The sequence below is a fragment of the Carassius carassius genome, chromosome 38, assembly GCF_963082965.1.
Source record: "Carassius carassius chromosome 38, fCarCar2.1, whole genome shotgun sequence".
Taxonomy (NCBI): domain Eukaryota; kingdom Metazoa; phylum Chordata; class Actinopteri; order Cypriniformes; family Cyprinidae; genus Carassius; species Carassius carassius.
The window spans coordinates 17245455-17258380 of NC_081792.1; the positions used below are offsets into that span (position 1 = coordinate 17245455).

General features: G+C 38.2%; 1 protein-coding gene across 2 annotated transcripts in view; it reads right to left on the reverse strand.

Moving 5' to 3' along the window:
- The window catches only part of LOC132119447 (ras association domain-containing protein 5-like), a 36101-nt gene that overhangs the window by 17185 nt on the left and 5990 nt on the right, over positions 1-12926 (reverse strand). The window contains exons 1-2 of one of the 2 annotated variants that reach the window (XM_059529411.1): positions 12591-12920; positions 4699-4829 (exon numbers count right to left, since the gene is read on the reverse strand). In XM_059529411.1, coding sequence (XP_059385394.1) covers positions 4699-4829; positions 12591-12756 — 297 coding nt within the window. In that variant the 5' untranslated portion in view covers positions 12757-12920. Of the gene's footprint in view, positions 1-4698; positions 4830-12590; positions 12921-12926 lie in introns of those variants that run through there. The other variant, XM_059529409.1, reaches the window with a different exon arrangement.

A 12926-nucleotide genomic window follows, 5' to 3' on the forward strand; every position in this document is an offset into this window, starting at 1 on the left:
GCTTTCTCCAGCAAAGAGATGATTCGTCACAAAGGGAGATAAAAGACAAGAAGAGTTTGCCACTATAAAAGGAAGAGAAGTTGAAAGCCACTTTGGAGTCCCCTCATCTGCTTTATTAGATTGTCATTGAACACTATACTGGGCCACATTTCTGCCATCTTCTTTCACTGCAGCAGACACTTCTGTTGTGAATTATATATTGAGTCCATATTCATAAACTCAGACGGTTGATGTGGTGCATGACCAGCTATGGACATAAAAATATCATCACTAGCAGTGTATGACCAATAACCTGAAGTGGTGGCCTTGGGTTGAATTATAATAATAAACTAGCTGGATCACTGGGAAAGACAGAGGGGCTTGAACACATTCGATATCCAAACCCCCTGGGAAGAAGAAAGGTCCTCTTTTGGCTACTGTCAATACACCCCAATTAATTCTCAACAGAACTCAATAGTTTCCCTCCAAAGAGTTTGCAAGGGTGTTTATGCAATTGCCCAGAAAACAATCAATACCGTGGATGAATGGATGGATAGAGAGTGCAAAATCAAAGTGAAATCACCCACACTGTAACCTCTAAGGGGGTCTGAAATGAAGCAAGGTACCTCCTGCTAGAATTGCAGGCAGAAAGTGTCATTTGTCACTGTCAAATACAGGCTCTAAAGTTGTCTCACTGCTGTATGAAGTATGGAGTGAAGAGGCCCAATGTGGGTAAATCAATGTGCCTGACAACGATAATGGTTCTCAAACAATCAATAACACAGGCATTTTTCTCTAAAGGGAAGCAGGAGGTTTTGTATTCGCCCTACATTTTTGTCCTGAACGGTCCTTCCTGTAATTGCTCTGGTATTGTGCTGGTCACACGTTCTGTGAGGAGTAACTGAAGGCTTGGACAGGTCCTGACACTGGACTCAGCTCTTGTTTCACAGTGGTGTTTAGTGGCGTTAGGACGCTCCATGTGATATGTTTCTGATGCTGTAACACCTCTCTCCCTCTCTCGTACTTAGTTACAAAATGCAGATGGTCTCTAATTTCCACACTTGGTGATGAAAAATGGTGGAGGAGAAACAGTCTTTATAACCCATCATCAGGCAGTACCATTGTCAATACCTACTGAATCTATCCTTTCTATGTTTTCATCCAAGCACTGAACGCAGAGGCTGAAAAGCTAGAAACAAGAAGAACACTTCCTGTGTTAAAAGCATTACCAATATGTTAATATTCTAAAAATCATTTTAAGCTTGAATGTTTATAGACCTTACCGAAAGTGAGGATGATAACTAGCTACAGTACCTAGATAGATAGATAGATAGATAGATTCTCACTTTTGAGTTGAGAGCTTGCCAATTCTTCAGTTATGAGGTAAACTATGTAAAATTATAACAATATAGACCCTGTTTTAATTTTGTTTTTATACTCTAGATCATGTCACAGTACTAAAGCGAAATCAACCCGGATGCTGTTTCATGTTGACTTTAAACAGCTCTCACTTCCTGTGCTCTTTATGCTGTCTTATAGTACCACAGAGCCGGAAGACGTTACACAGATTCTGTTTTTGGAATCCTCATTGCAAAAATGCACTGAGAAACCCCACGCAGATCAGTGTGTAAATGTGCCTTACTACAGCTCTCTTCACAAATTATGAAATCAACCCACACGCATACACATCCCAGGATCTCTTGCGTGGTTTTCAGGAATCAAGATCAAGCTACTAAAATCAACACAGCTCAAAATCAAAAAAGACAGGATGAATCAAGTATAACATTGCACTTCATGACATTATTTCGTTTTTGAGGACACTGGAAACTGCACAAACACACAAACATGAACACTGCAGTGAACCATAACGCAAGTTACTCCACAGGAAACTCTACGGTGAGATGACAGACCTGATCAAAAATCAAATAGAAAAACATATTGTGTTACTACTGAACTGCATTTGATATCTCCAGCTGCTGTGATGGTTTGAGGGGGCCGCAGTACAAATGACACATAAAGAGTGTGTTTGCTGTGTGTGTCTGTGCATGTGTACACACCCGAGGACAGGAAAAGGAAGTGTATGAGAGATGACAACAGACTATCTGCACTTCTATACAAGAGTTAAAGCCGATGAAATACCTCCAGCAGCTGGGGAAACAAACCACTTCAGCACTTTCACAGCCAATAAATGCCAAGAAAATAAAAAAAGCGTCTCTGAACTTGCAAATTTATTCTTGTTTGTGCCTGATGTGGCACAGACACTTACCCAAAGAAACCTTCGGGGGCTTTCAGATCAAATCATCGATATTCTGATACTTAAAAAAAATGAAGGAATAAACAAGACCTCAGGATGGAGCTCTCAGTTTTTGGAGGCTACAAAAACTGAGAGATATTCCACAGCTAACTGTGAGTTAGCACTAGCGGGGCTAATGTTTTGAGGACATGGGTGACATGAGAGGCTGTGCCTGCATGATATGAGGGATATTAGGGTAATGTGCATGAAGAACATTTTGTATTCTCATGAAACAAAGACAAAAAGGGAGGGAGAGACACTTAAGGTTTGTGTAATATAGCCTACTAAATAAGGATTACTGGGGAGGGGTGAAGTATGAGAGGAATATGTGTGGAATATGAAGTTTTACAATTAAGAGCAGAGATGATTCACCCCATATCCTTCATATCTCTGTGATTCATCTACATCAGGTCAATGGTCCTCCTCCTCCCTGTCCCCTGGCATTGGAGCTCTTTCCAAACAAAATGCTTCTGGCTGCAGAGGTCTGTTAAATCCATGAAGCCAGGGGGTGTCTAGCTTCTCTTTTGGCTGTAATTACATTGTGAGGCTCTCTTTATGGGCTAACTGCATTTCCTGTGCATGTGCAATGTCTCTCTTGAATGGCAGTAAAGACAACTACAACACAATTGATGCCAGTGTGACAGGCATATGGACCAATAAAGGCTTACATGTATATATGTACAAATTAATTATAGGCATGTCTCATGTGTTTCATTGCAAAAGACACTCATTCAGACTTTTTAATTGAGGCATTCACATGCAAATTACATTGAATCATCATTGAATCGTTCTGCATAATATATACAGTTATGGTCAAAAATTTACATACAAAATGTGTTTTTTTTTTTATTATTTAGTTTTGACAGGAATATTTCACATAAAATATGCTGACATATAGTCCACAAATGAAATAATAGTTATAATAAAAAAAGACCCCATTCAAAAAGTTTACATACGCTTGATTATTAATACTGTGTGTTGTTACCTGGATGATCCACAGCTGTCTTTTTCTTTTCTTTTTTTCGTTTTGTGATAGTTGTTCATGAGTCCCTTGTTTGTACTGAACATATGATCCCTTTTATTTTGGTAAAATAATTAACATTTTGCAGATACTGCAAAGTGTATGTAAAATTTTGACCACAACTGTATACACTCATATATACTGTATGCATCAAATCAGTAATGTGAATTTAATTTCCACTGAGAAATAACCATAATGCCCTCTGCTGACAGCTAACCATTCAACAGCTCTCAATCTCACTGACAGCACAGGCCAGCTGGGTTTGCTCTTTTCCTGATTTAGAGGAGATAGGAACAGACAGGAAGGGCCTCATAAATAAGACAGATACACTACAAGTTACAGAAAAGCTATTTCAGGAATGACTATTCTGACCATATAAATGCTTTGGAGAGAAATAGGTTATTGGATATCTGATTGGGCTCTAGGTCATACCTTTTTGACTTTTTGATCAGGCTTTGCTAGAAACTTGGGCAAAAATAAGCACATGCCTTTGTGTGTGTTTCTGAGGACAGTGTGCCCCATGCAGGCCCCTGCTGCTCTTCTTCAGTCCCAACTGTGCTGTCACTTCCTGTGTACCTGGGACTAAACTCACTGCCACAGTAAAATGCAGTTTTACATTTAAGCATATGATAATGTGCCCCAGCCAAGCAACCAAGAGAGGATTAGATTCAGTGTCCGCTTCATCCCTTGCATTTCGCTGCATAATTTCATGCTCTCTTTCTTAATTTGGAAAGCTCTCTGTATGCTTCACTTATACAAAAAAAGTACCAAAAAATATCATCCACCACAATAGTGTCATGAAAGCATATTCCAACGCATTATGTTTTTATTTTTGACATCTACTTTAGTGCTACTACACTTTTTGATCTTATATGATACCAGTAATATCAAAGCCTGCTTTGCTTTATGGTAAAAAATAAAAAGGTAATTGTGAAATAAAGTTCATAAGAAACAAATGAACATACTGTATAGTCACAATTATAAGAAACAAATTAGCAATTATGAGATATGTTCTCACAATGTGAGATATAAATTCGCAGCTGTAAGAAAATCACATCGCAATTATGACATATAAAGTCACACTGAGACATATTTGCAAATATAAGTCACATGTGAGATATACTGTATAGTCACAGTGTAAGATATAAATTTGCAGCTACAATAAAGTCACACCGCAATTACTAGGAAATAAAGCCACAATTATAATACATAAAGTTACATTTTGAGACATATATTTGCAAATAAATTAGAAAAGGCCATTAAATGAGACAATTTAGTTACAGTGTGAGATATAAATTTGCAGACATGAGAAACAAATTGACATTGTTAGATATAAAGTGACAATTACGAGCAACAAAGTCACAATCATGAGATATGAAGCAATACTGAACTTGAGTGAACTTACCGTCTCCTGAGGGTCTTTGGCGGCGGGCCTCTGTGGAGCGGGGGTAGACACATCCTCTGTCAGCTGGTCTAGTTGGTTGCAGTCCAGCTGAACAAGCCCCTGACACTCCAAATGACACGTGTAGCTGCAGTCTGCAGGCCAGAGACAAACAGGACACACACAGTCACTAAGTGCACAGTTTAGAGAGCCAGTGAGGGCTGCCAACACTCTTTCAGCTCCTTTAAACACAAGAACATCTGAATATGCTGGAGGAGGACTAGATCATGTGTTTTATTCACTGTAAATGTCTGCGTTAGTATGAGAGTCAAAGCCATGGAGAAAAACTAGACTGGAGCTGGTGATGATAAACTGACAATATGCATGTTGCAGACATCTGTCTCAGACACATGCACTCTGCAAACTAGAGACAGCAAAGACGCTTCAGAATGAACAGCTCTGCAGTGACAGTGTCTCATTTGTATTAGACAGAATGTCTGAAGTGTCCTCCACGTAAACATTAATCATGAAGAGGAATTTAGTCATGTGAGGTTCTCAGGGCTCGGTTAAATAGTGCCCTATTCATTCAATCTCAACTAACTTGACACCAAACCAGATGTTTATAGAAATCAGAAGACCTTGTATCTTTTATTTAATGCCATTGCCAAGTATAGCAGCTGTAACCTTTATTACATAGATAGCAATTGTGCGTTTATTACAGTCATATCAAGTGCATAGTATTTGAGTGTGGTGCCATCTAGTGGATGTGTGAGATAAAATACTGCACAGTTTGCACAGGAAGAGTCACTTACCAAAAAGTAGACGAGTGAATCTTTTACACTTTATTATTTTACGCATTTCAAGAATAAAAAATCTATATATAAATACATAAAATAGAACAATTCAATTTTATAATAATAATACAAAATAATAAAAATATCAAATATTTTAAAATAAAATATTACATTTATAATACATAAATAATACAAATACTTTTAATTAAAAACATATTTAAATATAAATCAAATATACAAAAATGTGATAAAAAAGAACTTCTAAATGCATATAATGTAAAACTAATTTAAATATAAAAACTAAAATAAAATATTATATTATATAATATCATATAATATTACTATTTATAATACATTTATACTTATAAAAATATAAAATATACTCAATTGGGTTTACATCGGGTACTTCCAGGCAGGTGTGTTGAAAAACAGCTGGAGCTAAACTCTGCAGTTTGGAGACTCTTGGTTTACATGGAAAAAGAGTGAGAAAAGCCCAATCGGTAGAAGGCGCCACTGTGCCACGGAGACCAATGAAATAAATTTATTAAAGCGCTGGAACAGACAGCTGCTGTTTAATTCAAGCCAAGAAACGTTTTAATGATACTGGGGTTCATTTTTTCCTCCCGTAATTGTCCATCCAGTCATCTCTTTCCATATATTTGCATTGGAAAGTAGCATATTTTATTACAAAACTGGCTCAAACTGAACTCATCATCCTAAAATTCCCATTAGCATCATACCAGCGATAATAAAATGACCTCAGACTAGCACAGAAAGTAAATTTGTGTGCTAAAAGCATGTATATTCATTGCTCACAGCCAGACGGTAACCAAGGAAACAACACTCTGCCCATTGAATATTCTCCAGGACAGGCTGAGCGTGATTTTACATGACAAGGTATCCTGCAGTGTGGCTGCAGTGTTATATATATTGTATAAATAGTCTGTGGCCAACAACTTAATGTTATTTAGTGATAATGACATTAAAATGGGTTTTTGTTTTGCTTTCCATACAGTCACATGATAACAGATGACTGAGGTATCTGTCTCTACTCACAGTGAATGCTGATTGATTATCAACGGATTGATTATCAGTGCAAAACACATTGCTACTGTCATTGTGGAATGGAGACTGCAAAAGCTAAAAGCCTCTACACAGCACTGATAACTGGCATGGAAAATGGACGTCACTTTCGATGGTCTGTCAACACAACACTGGCAAAATATAAATCTTCAGGGGAGTGTTGGGCGAGACTATGAGAAAGAGTGTCCAAACCAAACTGAATGACTCAGGGTCAGGAAATGCATTATGGGAGGAGGTGAGGCTTCCGTCCGTTTCAGACTCTCACCTTCAACCTCAGGCTGATATCGACAGTGTGGTTTAATGCAACACCCTGATAACTTTACGCAAATGAAAAACCAGACACGTTTAACAGCAGTCTGGTGACAATGGGCAATCCTGCAATCTGTGTCGCTTCATCATTACATCTTTTTTACATCATTTTATTTAACAATGTATTACTAAAAGTTTTAATACATTATTTAAAATGCATTAATAAAAAGTTGTGCTTCAACCCTGTTAGTACCAGTAGATTTTACTTCTAATAAACAAATAAATACGTTAAAAAAGTCATAATGACATCATCTTTTCAAGAAGACAACACTTCAAGGATGAGTTCTTGTGAGACAATATTGTCAACCTTCTTACCGTTTGACCAGCAAACAACTGATAATTAAAAAAGAGACATCTGCTTGAAATTCTCTTTTAAAAGCATCTTGTAGCATTATGAGATTATGCACAAGATTTTTGTTGTCAAATTAAACAGGACAACTTTCACCCCTATTACCATCATTCCTGTTATCTTGCTAAATGTTCAATGATACTTACATTTATTAATTTAGTTTAAGATGGTACAATGCAGTTTATTCATAAAGTATTATAAAAGATAGAAGTTCAAAATATTAAACCATTTTTACTTTACAATTCACACTGAAAATCCATCTGTTTCATATTATGACCCTAATAAAAATACGGGACAAAGACTTTAAAGGTGTTGAAGTTTATTCAGTGAGTACTGACAAACTAGAAATCAAAAAACTGGATGGTTTGCAGTAGTATCAGTTTATAGTCTATTCCAGCCAAAACTGGTGGAACTAAATGGGACCTAGTTAAATGTCCCAAATAGGATTGGAGGTTTACAGCACCCAAATCCTCTTTGAAACACTTTAGATTACACATTGAGGTAATTCAGACTGCTCCTGAAGCCGATGTCTTTATCTCTCAAACTGAGCGCTCACGTACGTATGCTCCCCTCCATCATCACGTCCGTGCTGCAGTGCACTGTGAACCCCCTAAACCTGATTAATCTGATGAGTGTGTCGTCAACGGCTAATCACAATGCTAATCACTTAACTTAACTTAAATGGAATATGCACTGTTAATAAAAACTGGTAAACAAAAGCACAGGGGCTTGTCTGTACTCGTGATCAGTTTACAACAAGTATAGACATACATTTTGCCGTGATGTTTAGGTGGAAAAAAAGTTCACAAAAAAAATGTTTGTCAAACACACTCAAGTGGAGAAAAGTCTAATAAACACTCCATATATTTTCCAAGAGGCACATGAAACTGTGACCCCAGATTATTTGTTTAGCTGCAGACCCTTATGCAGAGAGCAGTCATACTCATGTTCTTGGGTAACGTTGGGGTCATTGTCAGAGAAACCCCATGGATAGAGCATTGCAGCATAGTTTACATAACCTGGAAATGCTGCAGTGCTGCTATAAAACAGGAGGCCTGGTGACAGAGGAGGTCAAACTCTTGTCCTTGTCACATTAAACACGTTGTTTATTCGGCCATGTTTGGAATTTCCTCAGTACGAGAGGTCAAAAATGCGTCTCTGGTCCTGTCCCTTTAAAAAATAACTTCCCACTACAACTTTGTCATTTCCTCTTGGAGTTAACCATATCTGTTGATAAGAAGAAAGATTTTGGTTGTTTAGCTGGAAAAGTGTGCCAAACTCCCCTCCGATAGCTGGAATGTAAGGGGGATTTTATAGAGGGAACGAGAACACTGATGCCTTTTTGTCCCTCACGCGCCTTCTCGCCTCCCACTTCCTTCTGACATTTCTGATCTCCCCCTTCAGTTCCATACATCAGCATTTTTCCACCTCAGGAGTCACAGTTCCTTCTTAGAGCCGCGGTTCATATGCATCCCAGCTGTACGCACCCTCCTACCATCTCTTTCACTCCGTGTCGCTCTCTGTTTCTCAGATTCTGCATCAGTCAGCAGCATTTTCTGCTATTTCTTTCTCTCTGCCAAGTCAGAGAACCTGACACTTTAACCTTGCTGTGCATCTTTTTTTTCCTTACTCAAGGATGCCCTTCATAACAAAAGTAAAAATTCATTGGCTTATTTCATAGAGCATTTTGTAGGCCAAAATCTTGAAACAGGTCAGTATCTTAGCACTCCCAGTTCCATCGTCCTTATGTCAATTGGTGCATCTGAATATGACTGATACTTCAAAACTATACAGTATGCAAAAAAAGTAGTATGTCTAAATTTATAGTATTCAAAAAACAAGTAGTCAAAAACTACTACTTTCACCTGGGATTATGGAGTGTGCATTCAATTTTCTGCAATAATCTAAAAGCAATGGAAAAATCATATTGGGTTTTTGATGAGGGAACCAGGGTGATGCTAACTTTTAGGTTGGCATACAAAAAAGTGCTCTAGTCACACACAACAAGGAATCATATTCCAACAACCTGGTCCCAGTGGAACCCATCTGACGGAACCCTGTAATTTAAGCCTAAATTAATGTTTCTAAATTAGAAACAGACACAATAAAACTCCAATAAACAGAGGCAAACACAGCAGTTTGACAGGAACACACTGGTTCATTCAAACAGGAACAAATGTGCTGGAGTAAAGAACCTAATACTGTAGACACCCATACAATGACCTCTCTTTATCAGAGGTCTGATGAGTGTGTAGTCTTTTAAAACGTGTATGGTTCTATTATATCAAGCAAGCACAGATATACTTTACCATTCATAGAGACTCACGGTATAATAGCCGTGGTAATTATCCTGTAACTAAACTGAACAGAATCTCTTCTGTCTTAATAGAGACCACAAAACAATATCTTACCTTTTTTCCAGCTGAATTTTTTTTCTAAATCTCAGACCAAGTTGTGTGCAATTTTTGCAATTATTTACTAGAAAATGATATTAAAATTATGGCCACTACTGATGAGCAGATAATTATGTTAAATATGCTAAATCTACTTCAAAACTGAGTGAAAATTTGTTAATCCTACACCAGTTTTTTCTCAATGTATTTTTTCCAAATAAATAAGAAAATGAAACCCCAAAATTAAAATCAGTTAAATGCTACAAGTGTGTGCATGTATCACCAAATTATAATGTATTAAAAATATTTTTATTTTCTTTTTTGGTAAAGATTACATATAAACGTGTTTTCTTAAAAGACTAATAGTAATCTTTGTTTTAGATGACTAGAAAAGTAATCAACATGTAAGAATAAGGTACATAGGCATGTACAATCTAAACCATATATGCATTCCTATTTCCTAATCTACTGATTAAACTGATGTGAGTGAAAGCAGTCAAATCACTTTTTAGACACTTGTTAGACTGAGTTTATCCACCTGGCAGTGACTAAAATTCCCTTGTCACTCAAAATGCTCTTTTAGCTCCTTTCTCTTATTAGAATACTGCAAGAGAAAATAAAATATTGTCGTTGGAGGAATAAACCCACAGTAAAACAATGTCTGGCACTTTGTGTTTATACCCTATTAAAACATAATGAACAGAAATAGCCCCATCCCATTAATGCTTAGCTTAGGGAAAGCAAGGACTACCGAGGTGTAAAGTTTCGACAGTGCAAATCAAGATGTTTTGTCTTGTGAAGCATGGGCAAGACCTTTTAGATGCTAAAGATGCCAAAAGAGCACTAAAACCAATCTAATGGATTTAATAAGCTGCACTGGTCAGGTCACTGTGGACCTGAACACACGACATGGACACAGCCTCACATGTAGCTCGCTTATTCAGAGAATGTCAATTTGAGTCTGATTGCAGTAGGCTGCGGGTTGAAAATTGTCAATTGAAATTGAAAACAATTGTGAAGGGTGAATCATTAGTGGACAGATAACAAAGAAATATGTGTCAAGTCTTAACTTTGAACACAGATGCTGACAAAGTCTAAATACAGACAGGTTTGTTTAGGCTCGTAACAGCATTTCACAACCAAGCTTTCACAATCAAGCTAACACAGAGAGATTCAGCATCAATTTGAGCTGACAGAATACTTCTATACTTCAGCAACTATAGTTATGTTAAGGGCTCACCAGATTAAGGTTTTGTGGCCACGATCACACTGCAGATCATTCTGGCCAAGAACAATTAACTTGAAAAGAAAAAAAACAACTGACTCAAGTAAAGGGAACAACTTGTCAAATAAATTTCAATTCAATTCAATAAACTTTAAATTCTGCTTGAGAAGTTGGCTATTTACTTCATGTAAAATTCACTCCACCCACTGCTGATTTCTGTCTCACTCAGTGTGTGTCATCTACAGCAGTGTGTGCGTCATCATGAAGCAGAAAGGATGAGAAAAGTACTGCCTTCATCTCATGCACTTACCAACTCATAAGCATTTCTGAACCAGTGACTAAAAAAGGCTCATATTTGCCAAACAGCTTTAATGCTAATTTGAATGGCCATGATTAGAAAGTGTAGTCTACTAGGAGTTAAGAGCCAGATGTGACACCATTATCAAAGCACTCAGTCTGTGGTTCTGAACTGACACTTTCAAATGATACTACATGCTACTTGTCCATGTCCAGAAAAAAAGCACTGTTATGGAAACTTCAGAACACAGGCAATTGCCTTCATATGCGAAACCATCAATCTCAACCAAAGACTTTCTTTGAAACTAAGAAAAAAAAAAGTCTCAATTGTATATCTTATTTTTATACAAGCATGATACTAAGTGAATAGAGAGGAAGTTTACTTGCACTAAAGCAGATCACTTTTTTTCATTAGGCTGGTGTACTGTATCCCAGTCTCTGACTATTCAAAGAGGGATTCCGGTCCGGATCAATGAGAAAATTCAATTTCAACTCCCTTGGCTTCTGATCAAAATGTCATTTTGCCGAAAACAGCACTGAGATCAAATTCATCCATGGACGCCTGGGCTTCTAACTTGACTTCATGGACAACAAACAATCCGTAAGAAATAGAGACAGGAATTTATATGATACATTGGGTCAATTTGAATTCCACAAAAACTACGTAACACACAGACACCAAAGAGACTTTATACAAACTTATAAAAAATAATAAGTGGTGCTTTGTAAGGCAAACCATTTTCAAAATTTGCGTTGTTTGTTGAGGGAATAGATTTTATTACTTTAAAAGCAACACTCTAGAAATCACTACAAACATGCATAAAGATCACTCAGAACCCCCTAGAGATCAACTAGAACACAACTGCATAACAGTGCCCTAGAGATCACTCAGAGAACTCAATCAGCTGCACTCATGTTTACAGCCATTTAAAACAATGAAGCTACTGCATAACACCCTGACAATCACCCACCACACTTGAGCAAGTGCTGCACAGTCAAGGACATTTTGTTTAAAAGATGTAAATTTAGTTGGCATCATGTTTCTGAACAGGATCAAGTAAATCTGATGTTGAAATGGTGGCTATAGTACAACCAAGAATTATCCTGACTCCGTGCATGATTACATTGCACTCTGTATGCCTGCTTTACTGGCACATTCTAGAACCACAGATGCTTTTAGCGGGTGAATTACAGATCAATGTCTATTCAACAGACCCAGAGGGAAAGAAAGAGACTGAGAGAGCAGAAAAGGAGGACGAGAATGTGATGCAGCAACAAGAACAGAACAAGGCTATTTAAGGAAGGTGAAAGCCACTGCGGAGCTCTGTGACTGAAGCCTAATTGTTAGGTCTATTCACAGAGGATAAAAGAACATTAAGTTCGAGTCTCAGAGTCACTTACTGACCTAAACCCCATTTTACCTCAGTCCCCTTCCACATATTTCTCATCGCTCGGTCTCAAGTTACCTGATAACACGAGGGTCCCGCTACTGCTGGAGCGCCGCAGCATGCGGAGGCCCTCAGACCAAGAGCGGGACTTGGGTAGGCGGCGGAAGAACCGTCCTAGGCGCTTGGAGACCTGTCCGAAGCAGGCGCTGGCCACCGCCTCCTCCGTCCTCATCTCCGGCAGCATGACCGCCGCTATCTGCGGCCTGCTGCGGCCATAACCCCAGTTCCACCACTGCGTCCCGCTCCAGGTGCCAGTCTGTGAGCGGCCATCGTCCCGGTCGGGGCTGGCTGCCTGCGGCCCCGTTGCGTCGCAGTGTGGACTTCCTGCACCAGTCGCTCCTGTGTGTTCACCAT